The sequence below is a fragment of the Medicago sativa genome, chromosome 1 (assembly GCF_051527215.1).
Source record: "Medicago sativa cultivar Bolivia chromosome 1, Bolivia_mono, whole genome shotgun sequence".
Classification (NCBI taxonomy): domain Eukaryota; kingdom Viridiplantae; phylum Streptophyta; class Magnoliopsida; order Fabales; family Fabaceae; genus Medicago; species Medicago sativa.
In genome coordinates this window covers 58,158,878-58,177,750 of record NC_140749.1, presented here as the reverse complement: position 1 = coordinate 58,177,750, position 18,873 = coordinate 58,158,878, and the positions used below count along the sequence as shown (strand labels likewise).

The 18,873-nt window shown below is 33.7% G+C and overlaps 2 protein-coding genes and 1 pseudogene across 5 annotated transcripts; 1 reads left to right on the top strand and 2 right to left on the bottom strand.

Annotated features, from left to right (window-relative positions):
• Positions 1-329: 329 nt before the first annotated feature.
• On the top strand, positions 330-4,296 carry LOC146955764 (monodehydroascorbate reductase). Its single transcript, XM_085723647.1, has 10 exons — positions 330-475; positions 935-1,006; positions 1,761-1,812; positions 2,088-2,168; positions 2,345-2,463; positions 2,559-2,778; positions 2,878-2,996; positions 3,087-3,212; positions 3,321-3,461; positions 3,716-4,296. Exons 1-10 carry the CDS (start codon positions 425-427, stop codon positions 4,037-4,039), a joined length of 1,305 nt encoding a protein of 434 aa, XP_085579773.1. The 5' UTR covers positions 330-424; the 3' UTR covers positions 4,040-4,296.
• Positions 4,297-6,452: 2,156 nt separating this feature from the next.
• Positions 6,453-9,545, bottom strand: MRPL11 (mitochondrial ribosomal protein L11). Of its 3 annotated transcripts, none has more exons than XM_085723622.1 (3): positions 9,348-9,545; positions 9,215-9,263; positions 6,453-7,193 (listed from the first exon to the last, which is right to left on the bottom strand). In XM_085723622.1, the coding sequence occupies exon 3, from the start codon at positions 7,167-7,169 to the stop codon at positions 6,720-6,722; it is 450 nt and encodes a 149-aa protein (XP_085579748.1). In that variant the 5' UTR covers positions 7,170-7,193; positions 9,215-9,263; positions 9,348-9,545; the 3' UTR covers positions 6,453-6,719. The 3 variants fall into 3 exon arrangements, with proteins under 3 accessions (XP_085579748.1, XP_085579763.1, XP_085579755.1); XM_085723637.1 differs by having other exon boundaries at positions 9,363-9,471; XM_085723629.1 differs by having other exon boundaries at positions 9,345-9,469.
• Positions 9,546-15,200: 5,655 nt separating this feature from the next.
• On the bottom strand, positions 15,201-17,043 carry LOC146955762 (large ribosomal subunit protein P2A-like; annotated as a pseudogene). The gene is made up of 3 exons (XR_015017772.1): positions 16,890-17,043; positions 16,183-16,406; positions 15,201-15,394 (listed from the first exon to the last, which is right to left on the bottom strand). The product of XR_015017772.1 is annotated as a large ribosomal subunit protein P2A-like (transcript).
• Positions 17,044-18,873: the final 1,830 nt, after the last annotated feature.

Sequence of the window (18,873 nt, the reverse complement as noted above, 5' to 3'; positions counted from 1 at the left end):
TATGTCAATGTGTTTTATATATTTTGTTACCGTGTTAAGTGTCAACAATTCAACGCACTACAATATACCACTTTTTGCCCGTGCTTTGCACTGGGCAAAGACTAGTACTACTACATTTATGGACGTCTTTGAACGGCAATTGTTTAAAAAATAATAAAAAACGACTTTGAATGGCAAATTTATATGGAAAGTGGTGGAAGCAATAACGGAGTTTGCTACTGTTGAATTGCCACGTCAGTCCGATTCCTTTCACACAAACTGTATACATTTCCCAAAATAACCTCCAAAATCCAATATTATAATGAATGGATCTGGCCTATAACTAATCCAGTTTCATTTTCATTTCATTTCATTTCTACTGAACAATCAAACAAACACGTAACAGAATTTGCAGCGATTTTCTTCTCACATCAATCAATCAAAAATGGCGGAACATTCATTCAAGTACATCATCGTTGGTGGTGGAGTTTCAGCTGTTAGTTTCACCTTTTCCAATCTTTATTCTTGTTTCAATTTTCCGATCGATCTTCATAATTCTACCGTAGATTCTTGTGATTTTTTTTTCAATCTGAATTGAGATGATGTTTCTGTAACAATTCTATGTTAAAAGGGATTAGAATCGGTTAAAGTTGAATTGTATTATTTCCTTGTGAATACTGTGAAAAATTATTATACTTTGCTTTGCTTTGAATTTTTGGAGATTAATTTTGATACACAGTAAGCGTAAAACTTTTGACACTATTGGTATGACTTTTAAAGTAGAAAGGATATGATTGATGATTAAATTCAAATATTTGTAATGATGTAACAATTGTGATTAAATTCCCTCAAAAAAATTGATTGTGATTGGTGTAAAAAAAATCTTTACACATTTTGTGCATATCAAATTAAATTTTTTTGGATTGAATAATTGAGGTGTTTTTTGAAATTGTAGGGTTATGCAGCAAGGGAGTTTGTGAAACAGGGAGTTAAGCCTGGGGAGCTGGCAATCATATCCAAAGAAGCGGTATATAACTTCTTTATGAACTCCACTTTTGTTTTTTTTCTTCATTTAATTCTTATATTTGGTTATACTTTTTTAATGGTGATAGTGGGGCTAAAACATGTGCATGTTGTTTGAAGGGTTTAAAAATGTTGTTCCATATGAAGTTTAAAATTTTATTTATTATAAGCTAAGCTGTTGTTTATTTATTTGAATTTTGTTTTATTTTTAGTTTATCTATTAGCAAAAAGCATGCATTTAGTTTCTCTTTATAAAAATCAAATTGTTTGTAGAATTGTAGTGTTTCTCTTCTATCTAGTTTTTTTTGAGTAAATATTCTATAGGAAAATGTTGTTTGTCACAAACAACTATTTTACAAAAAACAATGAATGTGTATGTTTGCTCAACTTCACCTTATCCTCTTGTGTTTTTCTCCATCAAACAAGACGTTGAAAGTTTAACTACTCTTTCAAGACTACACCACACTATTTCCTGAATTTCATGATATGTATCTGTTGTGACATATAGCAATACTCATCCATATTCGTCCCGAGAAATTTAGTGATGGGACATACTAGTCCTGAAAAATTTCGAATTTTTACTCAAGTACACCCTTACCTATCACTCCCTTGTGATGGACATATTTTTGCATTTTTAGGAATAAGTGTCTGTCATATTTTTTTCCTTTTAAAATTTTGTACCACGTATTTATTGGCTGAGCCTTGTGCAGTTATGGATTTTTGCTACAGATTCCCTTACATATCTTACCTTTGTGCAGGTAGCACCTTATGAACGTCCTGCTCTAAGCAAGGCTTACCTTTTTCCGGAGTGTAAGTTTGTAATGCTATTATATGTGTTATATTCCCCTTTCCTCCTTTAATTTTCCCCCATTCTGTTATGGGTTAATTAATCTTGAATGCAACAATGTTGTAATACTGTTAATTTGATTGCTTTTCTTCAAATTTATTTTTGAATTATATTTAGTGAAGGTTATGTTATCTTGGGATTGTTATCTTTGATGAATTCTCCATTGAAGTTTAAATAGCACATTGCCTTGCTTGTCACTCTGAATATCCAACTTAATGTTACAATTGGATTTTTGCAGCTCCTGCTAGACTTCCTGGGTTCCATACCTGTGTTGGAAGTGGGGGAGAAAGATTGCTTCCAGAATGGTACAATGAGAAAGGTGAATTTGGCTTTTGATCCCCCTTATTTTATTTTAATTCTGTGTTATATTTGGATGGTTTTCAGAATAAATATTGGGTTATTGTGTCAAGTTAAAGGAAGAGATAAGTAAATATAAGAATGGGAAATAGCAACAGTTATCTGATGTTAAATTGTAAATTGAACCAATGATTGCAGGGGTACAGTTGCATCTTAGTACAGAAATTGTAAAAGCAGACCTTGCTGCAAAATCTCTGACTAGTGCAAAAGGAGAAACATTCAAATACCAGACTTTGGTTATTGCAACGGGCTCAACTGTAAGGCTCCTTGCTGATATTAGAAATGTTACATTCGGTGTTTATATTTCACATCCTTTTAGCGCATACTAATTACTAATAATTTTGTTTTGCAGGTTATAAGGTTGACCGATTTCGGTGTAGAAGGAGCTGATGCCAAAAATATATTTTATTTGAGGGAGGTTGATGATGCCGACAAATTGTACGAGGCAATCAAAGGAAAGAAGAATGGGAAAGCTGTGGTTGTTGGGGGAGGATACATTGGTCTGGAGTTGAGTGCAGTTTTGAGACTCAATAATATTGATGTTACCATGGTCTACCCAGAACCTTGGTGCAGTAAGTGGACATTTATAAATGTTTCTCGTTACACCTCCCACTCATGCGAATTTGTGCATACTTAATCTTTAAACTACTATTTTTAAAACATTGTTGCAGTGCCAAGACTTTTTACTGCTGAAATAGCTGCGTTCTATGAGGGATATTATGCAAATAAGGGGGTCAATATCATTAAAGGAACTGTTGCTACTGGATTCACCTCTAATTCCGATGGAGAGGTATGGCCGCATGTGATCTCGGAATACTGTCATGTGATGGCGTTTTGAAGTTCCTAATCAAATTTTGCTTAACTTTCATCCATCTGTCAGGTAAAAGAAGTCAAACTAAAGGACGGAAGGGTACTGGAAGCAGATATCGTTGTTGTTGGTGTTGGAGGAAGACCTCAAATATCCCTATTCAAAGGGCAGGTTGAAGAGGAGAAGGGTGGAATCAAGGTTAGTGATACCATATCCAGAGGCTTGTGTCAAGCTTTAAAAAGTCTTTTAAGCTGTGATTAATAAATTTTGATATCAATATCAATGATACATTTGTTGTGGTTGTAGACTGATTCCTTCTTCAAAACAAATGTTTCCAATGTATATGCTGTTGGCGATGTTGCTACGTTCCCTTTGAAATTGTACAATGAGGTGAGAAGAGTTGAACATGTTGATCATGCTCGCAAATCAGCTGAGCAGGCTGCGAAGGTAATCAACTTCCCTACATATTTATCCTTCTCCAATTATGCACAAAAGACATGTATCCTTTTTCCGGCATGATCCCATGATCCCTATATCCCGACACCCAGTTTTGAAATCATTTTGGTTCCTTAGGCCAACCTTCTACATAGCAGAACATGCACAAACTTCTTTTCTGGTCCTCCATATGGAAGTGTCTTATTAAGAGTCATGCTTGCCAGTGCTGTTCATTTTGTGGTAATTTTTTTTTTGCTTTCATGCAGGCCATCATTGCAGCAGAGGCAGGAAAAACAGTTGAAGAGTATGATTATCTTCCATACTTCTATTCCCGCTCATTTGATCTGTCTTGGCAATTCTACGGCGACAACGTTGGTGACACAGTGCTATTTGGAGACAACAATCCTGCATCATCAAAGCCTAATTTTGGAACATACTGGATTAAAGACGGGAAAGTTATTGGTGCCTTTTTGGAGGGCGGAACTCCTGATGAGAACAAAGCTATTGCAAAAGTTGCAAGAGCATTGCCTGCAGTGAAGGATGTGAATCAACTTGCAAAGGAAGGCATTACTTTTGCCAGTAAATTTTAAAGATATTTTTGTGAAGGACAAATTGCTTGGGGATTGCACAGAATATATCTGTATTGGCTTCATTTTACTCTAGGTTATATCTTAGGGGGGAATTTATATTGTGCTTATTTGTTTTATATATCAATGTGTGACATCTGCTTTAGAGTGTCTTCTACTCAATAACTCTTGTAATTTTTGTTTGTTATGTTTTACAGACTTGATATGAGCAAGCCAAAAACCAAATAATAAAACTCCTTGCAAATAAGATCTTTTTGGTATTTAGCTTGCATATTGTTTTTTTAAATTTTGCGTCAATGACTTCTTTTTATGGTTTGCCCTACCAGTTGCGACTAATTTCCATCGAAATCTTTGATTTTTTTTAGAAATGATATTTGTAGTGAGAGGGGTTATAGTGAACAGATAACAAAACATGTGATTGGCTATTTCATAGCACATACCCTCCTGATTTCTGCCAAATACTGAGGTTTAATTTTTTCTAATGTTCATGTAAACCTTTGTGATGTTCGCGAGAGATGTACTTCGCTGTACATAACACTTCTCTTCCGCGTCAATTACTTCTTTTTTCTATTGTTTGCTGGTCACGGCCAATTTCCGATGAATTCTTCGGCTTTTTTTCCCCTTCCATTAAACGTAAAGTGGCATGGGCTTGAGATTTCACTTTTCTTTTTGCACCTCTTTCTTCTTTTGAATTAAGATTCTATCTCCACTTTAACATTTAGCCTCAGATATATTTTTATGTCATAGATTGTATAGACTTGGTGGCGATCTAAAAAAAGTGTATGTGCTGAGAATCTTTTCATTTCTATAAGATAGTGAAAAATCTCACAAAGTGTGACAACTTAACGTAGTCCAAGTTTAGGATAAATTCTTTCACAACTTAATTCCTTCAAAAAAAATAAAAAATCCTTCACAACTTAATGTATTCCCAAGTTTAGGATAAATTCTTTCTTCGATTTCTTCGTACTTAACTCTTTACTTTTAAATTCTACAGATCACACAAAACACATTACTTATTGAGCTAAAATCAAGTTTTTTTAACAGATAAGAACGTTCTTATCAAATAGAAAGTTAACTAACAATTTTTTTTATATGACAAACTCTTCCACTTCACATGTATCATAACATGTATTTATTCTTAAGTGGATCGTGGAGACCTTGGCATAAGGGCGTACATTAAAAGATTATCCTCTTAAATGAAAACTCTAATGGTTCTTGTTGATCTTTTGATGCAAGGGTATACTTTAAAAGTTGGACAATCCTTGCTTACCTAACTATTTCTTACCGGAGAGGGAGATAGTACACTTATACTGGCATTGTTCTTCTTTGACTGGTCCATGTTCTTATGAGTCTACTTTGCCGAGCAAGAACTATTGGTACTACTGTAGATAGTGGACTAGAAAACATTGTACAAATATGTTTTTGGTCCCTATAAAATTGGGATCTTTTAAGTTTAGTTCTTACTTAATTTTAACGGTTTTAGTCCCTAAAAAAATTTTCTGCACTCAGTATTAGTCCCTTCTCAATTCAAATTTGTTTAATATGCTTAAACTCTTGAGTTTTTGAACAATTTTTTGCAGACATGTTAAGAACATTACTAAAAGTTCCTCTGCAAAAAATTGTTGCAAAATTTGATTTCTACGTCCAGATTTTGTTAATTTTATCATTAACTTTTGCCGTTTTTAAAAAATTCATATTTAATTCGTTTCATGTTAAAAAATTCTAAATTTTAGTTAAGGAACCTTTCATAGTATTCTAAACTTTTCTCAAAAAAATCGTACAAAAATTAAAGAGTTTAAGGATAATTAAACAAACTTTGTTGTAACAGGGATTAAAATTAAAAGTATTTTTTTTTTGTAGGGACTAAAAAACCTATTAAAATTAAGTAAGGACTAAACTTAGAAGTTCCCAATTTTATAAGAACCAAAAACATATTTAACCCTACATTGTAAAACCATTGCATTATTCATAATGTGGCATTGTATTAGTTTGAATTTTTGTCCGAGAGAGCAGGGCATTCTTAAATAAGTTCCCGACTTTATGAGAAATTTAAAAAGATTCATGACTCTACCAAATTTTATTCATGCTAGTCCTTCAAATAATGTCACAAACTAATTTGATAGTAAGTGGATAATCTTGAGGACCAAATTGATAGTAAATGGTTAAATATAGGGACCAACTCAACAGTTTAATAGAGTCGATGACCTTTTTAAATAAAATACTCATAATCTCAAGAACTTATTTGAGATTATCCTACAAAGTCAGGGACAAAATTTAGTGTTTGCTCTTAATTTTTATAAATGAACATTTATATGAATTTGTGAGAAGCATAAGAAATGCTAACAACTTAAACTTAAATTCCAATATTTCACTTGTCAAATAGGACGTCGAAAATAGAAAATGCAACACATCCAGCTAGACTAATATAGAACATTAATGTCACTAATATGTGTCAAATTGTAACTTGTGACTAGTAAATTCTATCAGTCAAATGACAATTAAGATTATTTATATCCATACCAGGACATCAATTTCTGCCACTAAACTTGTATTCAACAAAAAAACAAGCACAGAACCATTTTGTGAGTGGCCAAGTAGAGATTTGAAACATAACAGAATAAACAACAAATAACCGAAGTTATTCAATACTTTCAAAAGCAAAGGTTGAATTCCTTTGATCAATTCATTCAAGATCTTTGACAATTTTGATTCCCATGCTCCTAGCTGTACCAATAATGGATTTAGAAATGGACTCAAGTGGCATACCCTGCAAGTAAGGATCAGACTGTTTCACCTTAGCGATCTCATACACGTGCCGAAGTGACAGGGAGGTGGCGGTCACATGACCGGGACGGGTACTTCCCAATTCGATACCCGCAGCTTTCTTCAGGTACCACGAGACGGAAGGAGATTTAACAGTGAATTCAAAGGTGTTGTCCTTGTAAGCTGTTATTGTAACAGCCATTGGTGTATCAGGCTTGAATTTCTGAGTCCGTGCGTTGAAGTCTTTGCAGAAAGCCATAAGGTTCAGTCGGTACTGACCTAGCGCAGGTCCCACAGGAGGCGCCGGACGTGCTCCTCCAGCTGGAACTCTCAACCGGATTGTCGCTGCTACCACTTTCGGAACGCTCATCGTTGATGGCTGGAAGTAGCGGTGCTGCGATAAATAAGAAATTGTTCTTAAAATAGACCCAAAAAAAAACTATCAGACCAATACAAGATTAGAAGATCATATACTACTATCATAATCTAGAATTTCAACATCCTCATTAGAGATCAAAACAAGGTAAAGATTATCTGCCAAACAAAACATGAAAGTTTCACAACACATTTGAAAATTTAAAGCAAATCCACTCTAGTTTTTGAAAATATCGTAACACTTCTAAAAACCTCTATTTACTAATTTCCAACAGCCTTTCATCTTGTCCTTTTGAAAAGTGCCATTGAAAAATTTAAGCCAACTCTTTTGTTATGTTGACATATGTTGTTGATGTATAAGATCCATGGACTTTGTTTCCCTGATTTAGCTGATGCAAGAATGCATGTCCATCTCCTGAGTCCCAATTTCTTTTTTAGGGCAGGCATTTTTCAGCCAATAAGAACAAAAATATGAAGAATTAAATCAACAAAAATATACCATGACAAATTCATATCAACTAGCAGATTAGCAAATACAAATTCATATTAGTTTGTACATTTCTAAATACACTTACTTTTAAATAAACTCACTATAAACATTATCTTCAACTATTCATATAATCAAATGGGTTTAAATCTAGTTTCATATGAAGAAAAAAAGTTGATTCTGCAGTAAAACCACGCCAGTGTTAACTTAGCAGGATAAATAAATTTCAGTCTATATACCTAATAGAAAACAATTTTTATAACACCAATATGAATGCATATATAGTTATATACCTAATAGACTTGTAAAGTTGAGTTAAGGAATCTAGTAAATCAATCATGGGCCAACATAACACTTTTTATGCTTCAGATGACATATACGCCTTTAGTCTTCTCTTTATTGAAGATCATGAATCCCCATCACTCTATAACCTATCTTTTTATTCTAGCATATTTACTACTTAACAAGTAAAAGCATAAAAGTAACAGTACCCTAGACAAAGGTATCATGACAACACAAAATGGAATATGCAGAGTGGTGAAAATTTGAGAAGGGATTGAATCACAAAGGTCAAACTCAAACTTGAAAACTAAACAACAACAATAATACCTATAAAACATACAAAAGTAACTACAAAACCCTTCAAGAAAAGAGTAAAAACAAAAGAAAAACTAGATAGCATAAAGCTGAATCGAACTCAAATTTGAAATGGAAATAGCAAATGCAAGCAACAAGTAATAATCTTCAACAGTTATGACAAGTACTCCATAGTAATAGGAAAGAATGACCACAAAAAGCATGTGGCTAGTTTTTAGTCCATAACATATGTACGGTCACGGTCCATGCTACCCTTCTAGTTCTATATGGTGAGAGAAAGTTGGTAGCTCTGGAATAATGCATTATATGGTGTCTAAAATGCAAGAACACTCTGATCATATGCAGCTTTATTTTAGATCAATTCTGGCTAATAAAAATGCAAGAACACCGATACTTCTTATCTAAAGCTTGTTTCATGTCTGACACGTGCCGTATCTGACACCACGACACGTGTGATTAAATTTAATTATGTCATTCTTCAATTCAAATTACCACCGATATCAATGTGTTAGTGTTGTGTCCGGTGTTTGTGCTTCATAGGCAAGAACACTCTCACTCTCACAAATCTATGACTTCAACAAGGCTAAGCAGGCAAAGGAAAATATATGACAACAATTATGCAGCTATATTGAATACAGTCATTATTTATGAAGCACTAGCGGAGACACCGGACACGACACGGACTCTTTGACACCACTACTAATTTTTTTTAAAATGACATAATTGAATGTATTCACATGTGTCAGTGTTGTGTCCGTATTGGACATGGGACTCGTCTTTGATTAGAAGAGTCGGTGCAACGTGCTGCGGAGGTCATTATACAATCTAATACACTCTTTTTATAGCTATCAAAATCAATTAAGGGGCAGAATTAAAACAGCTTCTTTGAACACAGAAATGTTCAACATTGCATAAAATAACCAAAGAAAATATATTAGAAACAGAAAATGACGAACCTGCAAAGAGTTTCGTTAATCTGGAAGATTTCAAGCAAGCTTTGTTAACCTAATAACAACAAAATTGAAATGAATTAATCAATTTCAACGAAAAATGGAGCAAATAAAATGAAGAAGAAGATGAATGATGAACCTGGAGAAATCATACAGAGAGAGAAATCGAGCGTTGAGAAAGAGGGAGTGTGTGCCGAGTTGCAGAGAGACTGAAATTAGGGTTTAGTTAAATTGGGAATTACAAAATTATGTTCAGGTTAAAATCGTAAATGCATGTGTATAAAACTTCATTTTATCCCGTATGAATTTTATAGTCTAAAATGTGTCTTAAAGTTTCAAATTATAGAATTTAAATTTAAATATGTTAAAATGAACATTTTAGGGATAAGTATGTGATTCGTCCCTCCAAATAGGGGTTGCTTAAAATTTCATCCCTGTAATCGCTAATCCTTTTTTTTTGCCCCTGCAAAGTTTAATCAGTTAAAATTTCGTCCTTTGTCCCAGTTAATGACTGCCACGTCATGTGATTAACTTCTGATGATGCGAAATGACAAAACTACCCTCAATTCTTCACTCAATTCCCAGTTTCAATTTCTGCTTCATTTCAACTTCAACCACCTCTCAATCTTTCAACCGCCTCTTCTTCTTCTTCAATCCAGTAATTCAAGTAAGAAACAAACAAAAAGGATAGGGTCTGTGACAAAGTGATTCTTCTTTCTCCTTTTTCTGGAAAATCAAATGCATGTGGACATGAAAACAGAAATCAAAATCAAATGGGTGTTGATTCACGGAATGGAGACAAGAAAGAGGAAGAAGAACAAACAGAAGCATGAAGGTCTGGATCGAGTGAAAAAGAGTGACTGTCGTGATTCCAATTCCAGATTCCAATTTCAGAAACCGGAAACTCACCGGAGAGGGAAGAAGAGGTTGTTATCGGCGGAGAGACGGTGGTGACTGGATGCGAAATCATGACCGGAAGAGGATCGGAGCAGATACGGCGGCGGCATGGACGGCTCGCGATCGAAAGTTTGGTCTGGTTTGGTTATGAGTTGTTGTTCTTGTTGTTGTTTTTGTTCTTGGTCACTGTTTCCATCCTTTTCACTGTTGTTTTTGTTCTTGATGCCACTGAAGATAATGAAGTTGCTCAGAAATTTGATGTTCAGGGTTTTTTGTGATTGGGTTCTTGTGTTTGAATGTATTGAATTTATGTTTGGTTTGAACCAGTTCGATTTGAGATGGAAGGAAGAATTGAATGGGGGAAGAATTGAATGGTTTGAACCTGTTTGTGTTTGCAGCATTCTGATTTTGATTTCCAGCAAGAAGAAGAGGGAATGAGAAGGAAGAAGATGAAGACAGGGGTAAAATTGTCATTTTACATGTGGGTTTGCCAATTAACAGAGCCACGTCAGCAAATCAGTGACGTGGCAGTCATTAACTGGGTCAAGGGACGAATTTTTAACTGATTAAACTTTGCAGGGGAAAAAAAAGGATTAGCGATTGCAGGGACGAAATTTTAAGCGAGCCCTATTTGCAGGGACGAATCACATATTAAAGGACATGGGAAGGAAAAGAAGAATGTCATCGACTCATCGGAAATCCTCTTTTAAAAAGGGACGTGCCTCTCCACAAACCTCCTCTCCCTCCCTTCCCAAAAACCTCCTTCCAGGAAGTTTAATGAATCATTTTGGTTTAGGCCTTTATTAAAAATCCACCATATATTTTTTAGGAAATGCAAACGAGTGTTTCTGTGACACTCTTTAAACACTTTTAAATGACACTCCTTCCGTTTTAAAATGAGTGTCACTTTAGCCAAAAAAAATTGTTTTAAAATGAATGTCGCTTTCAGTTTCCAATGCAATAATAACTTTTTCTTTTCAATTGTACCCTCCAATTAATACTCTGCACACTACTTCCAAAGTATTACTTTCAAAACTAACCAATAGTTAATAAGGATAATTTGGTAAAATAACCATTCTCTTTCTTTTAATCATTGCATTTCTTAATATGTGTGTAAACACCTAAAACGGCACTCATTTTGAAACGGAGGGAGTAAGTTTTTATTAAAATTGTGTATTTAATGTATTAGAAATTGAACTATTTAACTTTTAAAATATTAATTTCTTAATTTGAAATTCTCAAAAGTAATTCGAGGACAATCATAAGCAAGACACTATTGTTTTCTCACACTTTATTACTCTTGGTTGTATTAAAAAATGCGAGGCTAAAATCACACAATTGAAAAATTATAGGGACCAAAAACGCAATTAAACCTTTAATGGAGGGACACAAGTCCATGGTTCCCTCAATGTTATTGCAACCCATGTCTATCATGTTGGAGAGATTTTGAACCCAACGGACTTGACCTAGAACGTAAGAATATAACTTCGGACCTTTGGGTCATTTAACCGTTGCAACCTTCTAAACTTATTATGGAAAACTCACAAATTGTTGATTGTTCAAAAGAGCAATGTTATGAACACTCTTTTTAATACTCTCTTCAACAGTGCATACAGATCCGTTTGGAGGTATTTTGAGAGGCGGTGGTGGTGGGGTATAGCAGCTGCGGTGGTTCGGTGCTGGATTTTCCGTGGTGAGGTGGTGGTGGTAGTGATGGGTAGTGGTGGTGATGTGTCGTGAAGAGGTGGTGGTGTGTGGTAGTGTCTTTTCCTTGTCACTGACTGCTGCATTTATTGGATCTGGGTAGTGATTCCGCTTCAAACCGGCGTCGCTGCCCGTGTTTTGTTGTTGGAGTTCGTCTTCCTCTAAGATCTGTGTTAGTGTGGTTGTTTGTGTCTTGGTGAGGCGGTCGCGAATCAGGTGTTGAAACACTTTACGGACGGGAGCTTTTTCAGGGGAGGTTTAGGAGGTAAGGGTTATGATGTGTGGTGGTGGTTGGTGTTTTAAGTGAGGAGGTGGGTGCATGTTGGGGTGATTTCCTTTAGAAGCAAGCTCTGTTACACGGGTCCATACTTGTCATCTCTAACTCTTGTTAGAGCCTTTTGGGTGGTTTAGGTGGTTGCAGAGTTTTGGAGGGTGTGTGTCAGGTTGTGTTGAGCCCTTTCCTTTTGATTTGTTTGTTGTTTAAACTTCGCATGCCATGTCTTTCGTCTTTCATATTGTGTGCTGATTTTCGGTGGGCCGGTTCATTTGGCTTCAAGATCGGGAGTCGGGGTCTAGCTGCACTCTTTGTTTGACTTGGTTTAGTTTTTCTCTGGTGTACCGGGAGCGAGGGGTGCCCTCCTAAATTTGGTACTATAGTCTGGTGGGCCGATCACTTTTGATTCGAGATCGGGAGTCAGCTATTTGCCTTATGTTGGTTTTTGGGCTTTGTGTTGTGCTCTTTCGGTGGATCGGAGGTCGAGAGGTTTGTGATAGATGCATGATCCTTCGGTTAGGTGCTCTTCGTTAGGTGGCTCGGCTTCGGCGTTGGGGTATGGGTGTTTTATTTTGAGGGTGTTCTTTGTGGGTGAGTAGTGACGATGGGCGATGGTTGTTACCGTGTTTACTATGCTTGTTTCTTTACACTGTGTTTGGTAGAGGAGAATTAGGGGAGAGAGAAGTTGAGGGGAGAGAGATAGAAGAGAAGTTGGTCATTTCTCTTGTTTGGAAACCAAAGAAATAGGGGAGAGAGAGTTAAAATGCATGGGACCCACATGTTTTTTATGTCTCTTCTCATGAGCGAAGAAAGTGCTGAGAAAGGGGTACTTTTTCCAGATTTCCATTTTTACCCTTTGCCTTATTCATTGTTTCATACTCCTTTTTTCTACGTGAATTCATTTTTTTATTAAAACATTAAATTCATCAAATTAACTAATAACTAAACTATTTAAACTTATAATTATTGATAACTAATATGATAGGTAGTAAAATTAATCTAGTTATTTAAACTATTCAAAATTATATCAAATGATTGAATTAATTAAATTATTTTTTGAGATTTTTTTATCTCAAGGGTATTTTTGTACTTTTTGATACAATCAAAACTTCTCTCTTCTCTATTTCTTTTATCTTTCTCTTATACCAAACAATCACTCAAATCTACTCTATTTCTCACCTCTTTCTCTCTTCTCAAACTCTCTCTTACCTATTTCTCTCTTCACAACTTCTCTTCTATACCAAACATACCCTTAGAGTTTGCTCTAGGTGGTTATGTGTTATGGTGGGTTTATCTCCAGGGGTTTTTTAGGTGGTTATGGTGTACCGTCTATATGCGGCACCATTTGTATTTTGTTTCGTCCATACCTTGCGTCTTGCGGGGATGGCGTTTAATAATATTTGCCGATTCAAAAAAAACAATCATTCTCTTAGGCTCTGTTTGGTAAAAATAGCGGATAGCTGATAAGCTAGCTGATAGCTTTTAGCTGATAAGCTAGCTGATAGCTTTTAGCTGATAAGCTAGCTGATGACTGATGACTGATAAGCTAGTTGAAGTGTTTGGTAAAATTAGCGGTTTAACTAGCTGATAAATGTAAAATGACATAAAAGGGTATTATTAATTCAAAATATAAAGTTTATATAACTTGATATTTAAATATTCAGGAATTCTTAATTCAATTTTGTTTTTTAAAAAGTAATTGAAATTTATAAATTTAATATATCTTTTATATTGTAAATTAAATTTTATTCACTAAAAAATTTATTTAAGTATAACGAGGTATATATACTTTTTTGTCAACGGATGTATATATATTTTTTGTCAACAACATAAGTATTTTGTCAAAAAAAAAAAAGATAAATGGAGGTATATATTGTCAGCAACATAAGGCAAAAGATAAATGGAGGTATATATATTGTCAGCAACATAAGACAAGTGAGATAAATAATAATGAGGGATGTATTTGTCAAAAAAAAAACTAACGAGGGATGTATATTTATTAGGAAAAAAACGAGGGATGTATATTAGGGAATTGTAGGTTTGAATTAAATTATAATAAAAGGGTAAAAATGGATTTTAGATAAAACAATAGGGGTAAAAGTGGAAGAAAATATGAGAAGCTATAAGCTATAAGCTCAAACGCTACTTGGAATAGCTTCTGAAAAATAGCTTATAAGCTCTTGAAATAAGCTATAAGCTCATGGTCAAAAAGTGTTACCAAACAGAGCTATTTTTGTCAAATGAGCTTATAAGCTAGAAGCTAAGAGCTAAAAGCTCTTTTTTGGTGTTTACCAAACAGACCCTTATTGAATGAAACAAATGGATGATCCACCATTATAAGTGGAACTCATTTCTAAAATATGAGACCATGATTTAAGCCAATAAAAAAAAAAGAGTGTTGAAAAGAGAGTGTAGCTACCACTATCCAGTTTGAAAAATACATGACATTGAGTTGTGTTATCTAACATTTAAAGAATACACGTACCTCTTCAAATGATAAAATTTGGAAAATACATATCATTGAGTTGTGTTATTTAATCTTTCCTCATATATGTAGTGGAATAGCATATGATTCATTTTATGAGCCAGTTTGTTAGTTTTATTTTGCAAGAAAAAAAAAACAATTTTACAAGATTTCAAATGTTTTATTTTAAAAATAAAATAAAATCTAAGAAAAAAAATCAATTTTATTATTTACTTTTTTGTTTGCTACAAAAAATTTACAAAAAAGCACAAAAACTATTTTATAATCGTAAACAAGCATAAAAAACTCAGCTCTTTTTTTTTTTTTTTTTATATAAAAACAGAATGTTAAAATCACTTTTAATACATAAGAGCCAGACACGTTTATTCTAATATGGCCGGTCATTCATTTTTACAAATCCTGTTATTTTTGTTGGATGTCCAGATGGATAATCATGTCGTTTTTTTACTACTTATGTGATCATCTTGCACCTAGTTAGTAATATGTGATCACAAATTGATTTTGGTCGAAGTAAATATAGTGTGCTGTGTATCAATATATTCGAGGGCAACTGGCATAGCATCGAACTACATTAAAACTACGATAGATGCAAATTTTAATTAGATGGATCCATCAATTTCTGAAATGTCTGGTGAAAAAGACAAGAAATAAACTACTTTGTCATAACCAAAATATAACTCCAACATTAAGAAACTAAAATACCAAACTGAATCCATCCAACTTAGTTTTTAATCATTGAAATGAAATCACACTCCATTATATATCAAACAAAACTTCGACGAACTCAGCATCTGTAGACTTAATCAAAAAGACTGAAACCCATATCCTGCATTGCAAGAAAAAAGTCGAAGATTAAATAATCATAAATATACACGCTTAGAATTTGCACAAAAATCTCAAGCCAAGACAATATACATAACTACTCACAATTATTAAAAAAACAAATAGCAAAGTTCATTAACCATATTATGAGTGATTCTATGAAGTCAATGGCGGATAGTGATGTGTGGCAGCCAACCCATAAAACATTACAGTTGTATAGCAAGGCATGGTATGACCACTACGTCAAAGTTTAGCAAAACAATACAAAACATATATAACATAATACCATACACATAATCACATAAAAGATCTCAAAAATAGAATAGACAAAATTCATAGCTATTAATCACAGTTCATACTATTCATTTTCATAACCAATAAAAAGAAAATAAATTTTAGTGTGAAATGACTAAAAAGATTGAATGGAACCACTTCAAAAGTACAAGTTGGGGGAATATTTGACTTTTTACAGTAACTTCAGCATATATATCAAAAGCGGTGTAATTGCTATAGATGGTACTAAAACCGTAATGCAACCGGGTTTTTCATAATGGCTAGTGGCCGCTAAATTATGCAACACTGCTACAGCGGGCGATTGACTACAGGGGATTGATCAAAGCTTACCTAAGTACAAATCAAGAACCTTTTCGAGTATAAAACACATAATGCAAATTAAACTAGGCTCGCCAACCAAATGCAAGTTTAAAACCACTTATAGCGCATAGATATAACAACATAACTATAATAGCTAAATGATGAAAGAAGTAATATGAACCCAGAAAAAGAACTTACATCATCAGATTCTTCTTTCTCTTCCACCTTCTCCTCTTTCTTTGCCTCAGCAGCTGCAGGAGCAGCACCACCACTCGCAGGTGCAGCAGCAACAGCAACACCGCCACCACCAGAAGGAACTGATGCCAATTTTTCCCTACCAGAAGCAATAACCTCAGCTATATCTTTGCCCTTAATTTCAGACAAAAACAACTCAATCCTATCATCTTCTGCGTCTGCTCCAACTGCAAATCAAACAACAAATTCCCTGTCAGTTATGTTTCAAATCAGCGAGTTCAAACCCCTCAAGGTGTCATGTCAAATCAGTGGTTAGCTATCTAGCCGACACTTCTAATTGAATGTGTGTCCGGTGTCCAACACAGGTCAATGTCGAATACCGATACAACTAACACATGTGATTACATTCAATTATGTCATTTTCTTAAATAATCATCGATGTGAACATGTTTGGCGTGTAAAAATGAACATTAGTAACACTTTAATTGACAATAATTTCACAATCCGATAAAAAAATTGAAATCAAGGAACCCTAATTTACGCTACTGCAAACAAACCCATTTATCAAATTCCAAAAATTATTAAAATTCAATTGTGACAAACATAACTACAATAACAATATCTTGATACACAAAACTAATAAGCAAAAAACATTGAGCATAATTTTCTTAAAAAAATCTTAAAAAACAAAAACAATTGAAGAAACGAACCGGATCCGAGGATGTCCTTGATGGTTTTGGCGGAGGGGGGTGTTGTCGCCACCAAGAACAGCAAGCAAATAGGCAGCAACAACCTTCATCTTTACGCTGACGGCGTTTGAGAATGAAATGCAAAAGGGTTGTGTTCAGAGATTTCAATTTCAAGGGTTTTGTGTAAAATGGATTTTAGGGTTTCATATATTTTTCGATGGATTTAATTATGGGCCTAAAATATGGGTGCCATTTTTTGATTTTGAAATAAAAATTCATAGACTCACTTTTAACACCTCCCATACTTTTGGAAGAACACCACGTCACCTCATTATTGGACAACAATTTCTTACATGATTAGTTTTAAAAAAAAAATAAAATTCAGGCATTTATTTATTGTTTTTTGTATTTAAAACAATTATTGTTGTTTTTTGTATTTACCTCTAGTGCTAGGGGTAATCTTATTTGTGGATACATAATTTGACATCAATATTGTGTTAACCTTCAGGTACATTTGAATTTATTTAATCGTTGTTTTCTCTTAATTCTGTTGAAAAAAGAATCAAATCAGAAATGCTGTTTGTTCGATATTGGATACGTATCTATTTTGTGTGTCTAAATAACGCAATTTTTTTTCTTCATAATTGTATGACCGCATGAGCTTCAAAGTGGTTTTCATCCAATATAATTTTTGGTATTGTGCTAAAGAGCTATTTTCTTGAAGGGGAGGTTGTATCGACATGTTCAATTCTTAGTTTAGTTTGATGTAATTTGGTATTTGTGATGGTTGAGGAATAATAAAAGGAAAATGGTGTTTTTTCTAATGGTGTTACAAAGTAAGACAAAAAATGGTGGTGATTTTTACAAAAGGTATTAGACAAAACGGAGAATGTTTATTTATCGGTTGTTTTCACTCTTCATCCCATACTCCCTTGTATTGTGTCCAATACCCAAATTGAAGATTTGTTGACTCTCATAAATAAACAATTTTTGTATTTCACATATGGTTCTAATAAATAACATAACTCATAATAAAATATTTTCAACAATTTTTTTGTTCAAGTAGAATTGTGGTTAGAAATTTACCTTTTAAGGTAAATAAGTGAGCAATCCAGAATTCAAATTTTGATATATATATAATGTATTGTTCTTATCAATTGAGTTATACAAACGAGAATCAAAAATAACACTTATTTCTGACAATATTGGTATATATATTTCTCAACAACAAAAAATGCTAACGAATAGTAAGGCCCTTTCATTGAATTTTTTTATTGATACTATCCATTCAATATTTTTTGGTATAACATTGAGTTGGTTGATTATTAAGGGATATGTTTTTTTTTTTTTTGACAAATATTAAGGGATATGTTTGTTTTACAAAGGAAAATTTATTTATTAATATAAAACAGCACAAGTGTTGGTGCAAAGCCAACCATCGAATTCGTAACGAACTCTGACTCAAGTCATTAGTCTTTGTAATTAGGCGTAGATATTTAGTTCACAAAAAATTCAATCGATTGCAATATAAGACCAATCACTTGCATATACTTCTCTTATCAGTGTATCAATCTGGTAAAATGTACGAGATATCGTTCCTCTTCCTCTTGATTTGAGCCAAATATGCTTAGACATCTTTCCCATTATTTTGATTCAATATTTAGCACATAAAAATAAACAAAATTCTACAACTATTAGGTCTCCTGATAACGTATTTTGATAATTAGACCATCTACAATGGTTAAACATCATTTTTTATTTAAACATCCACTTTTTCACTTCCCAACACTCCACATCATTTTCTCTCTCTTCCACCTAAACATTAAACAAACATTCACAAATAACCCTCTCCAATGGTTAAACAACATTAAACAATCTACCCCACCAACACTCTACCCCACCACTTTTTTAATTCATATTCTTATTTAATTTTATTATTTAATTTTATATTTTTATATTTTTAATTACATAAAAATAAAAATATCAATTATAATTAAATTAAAAT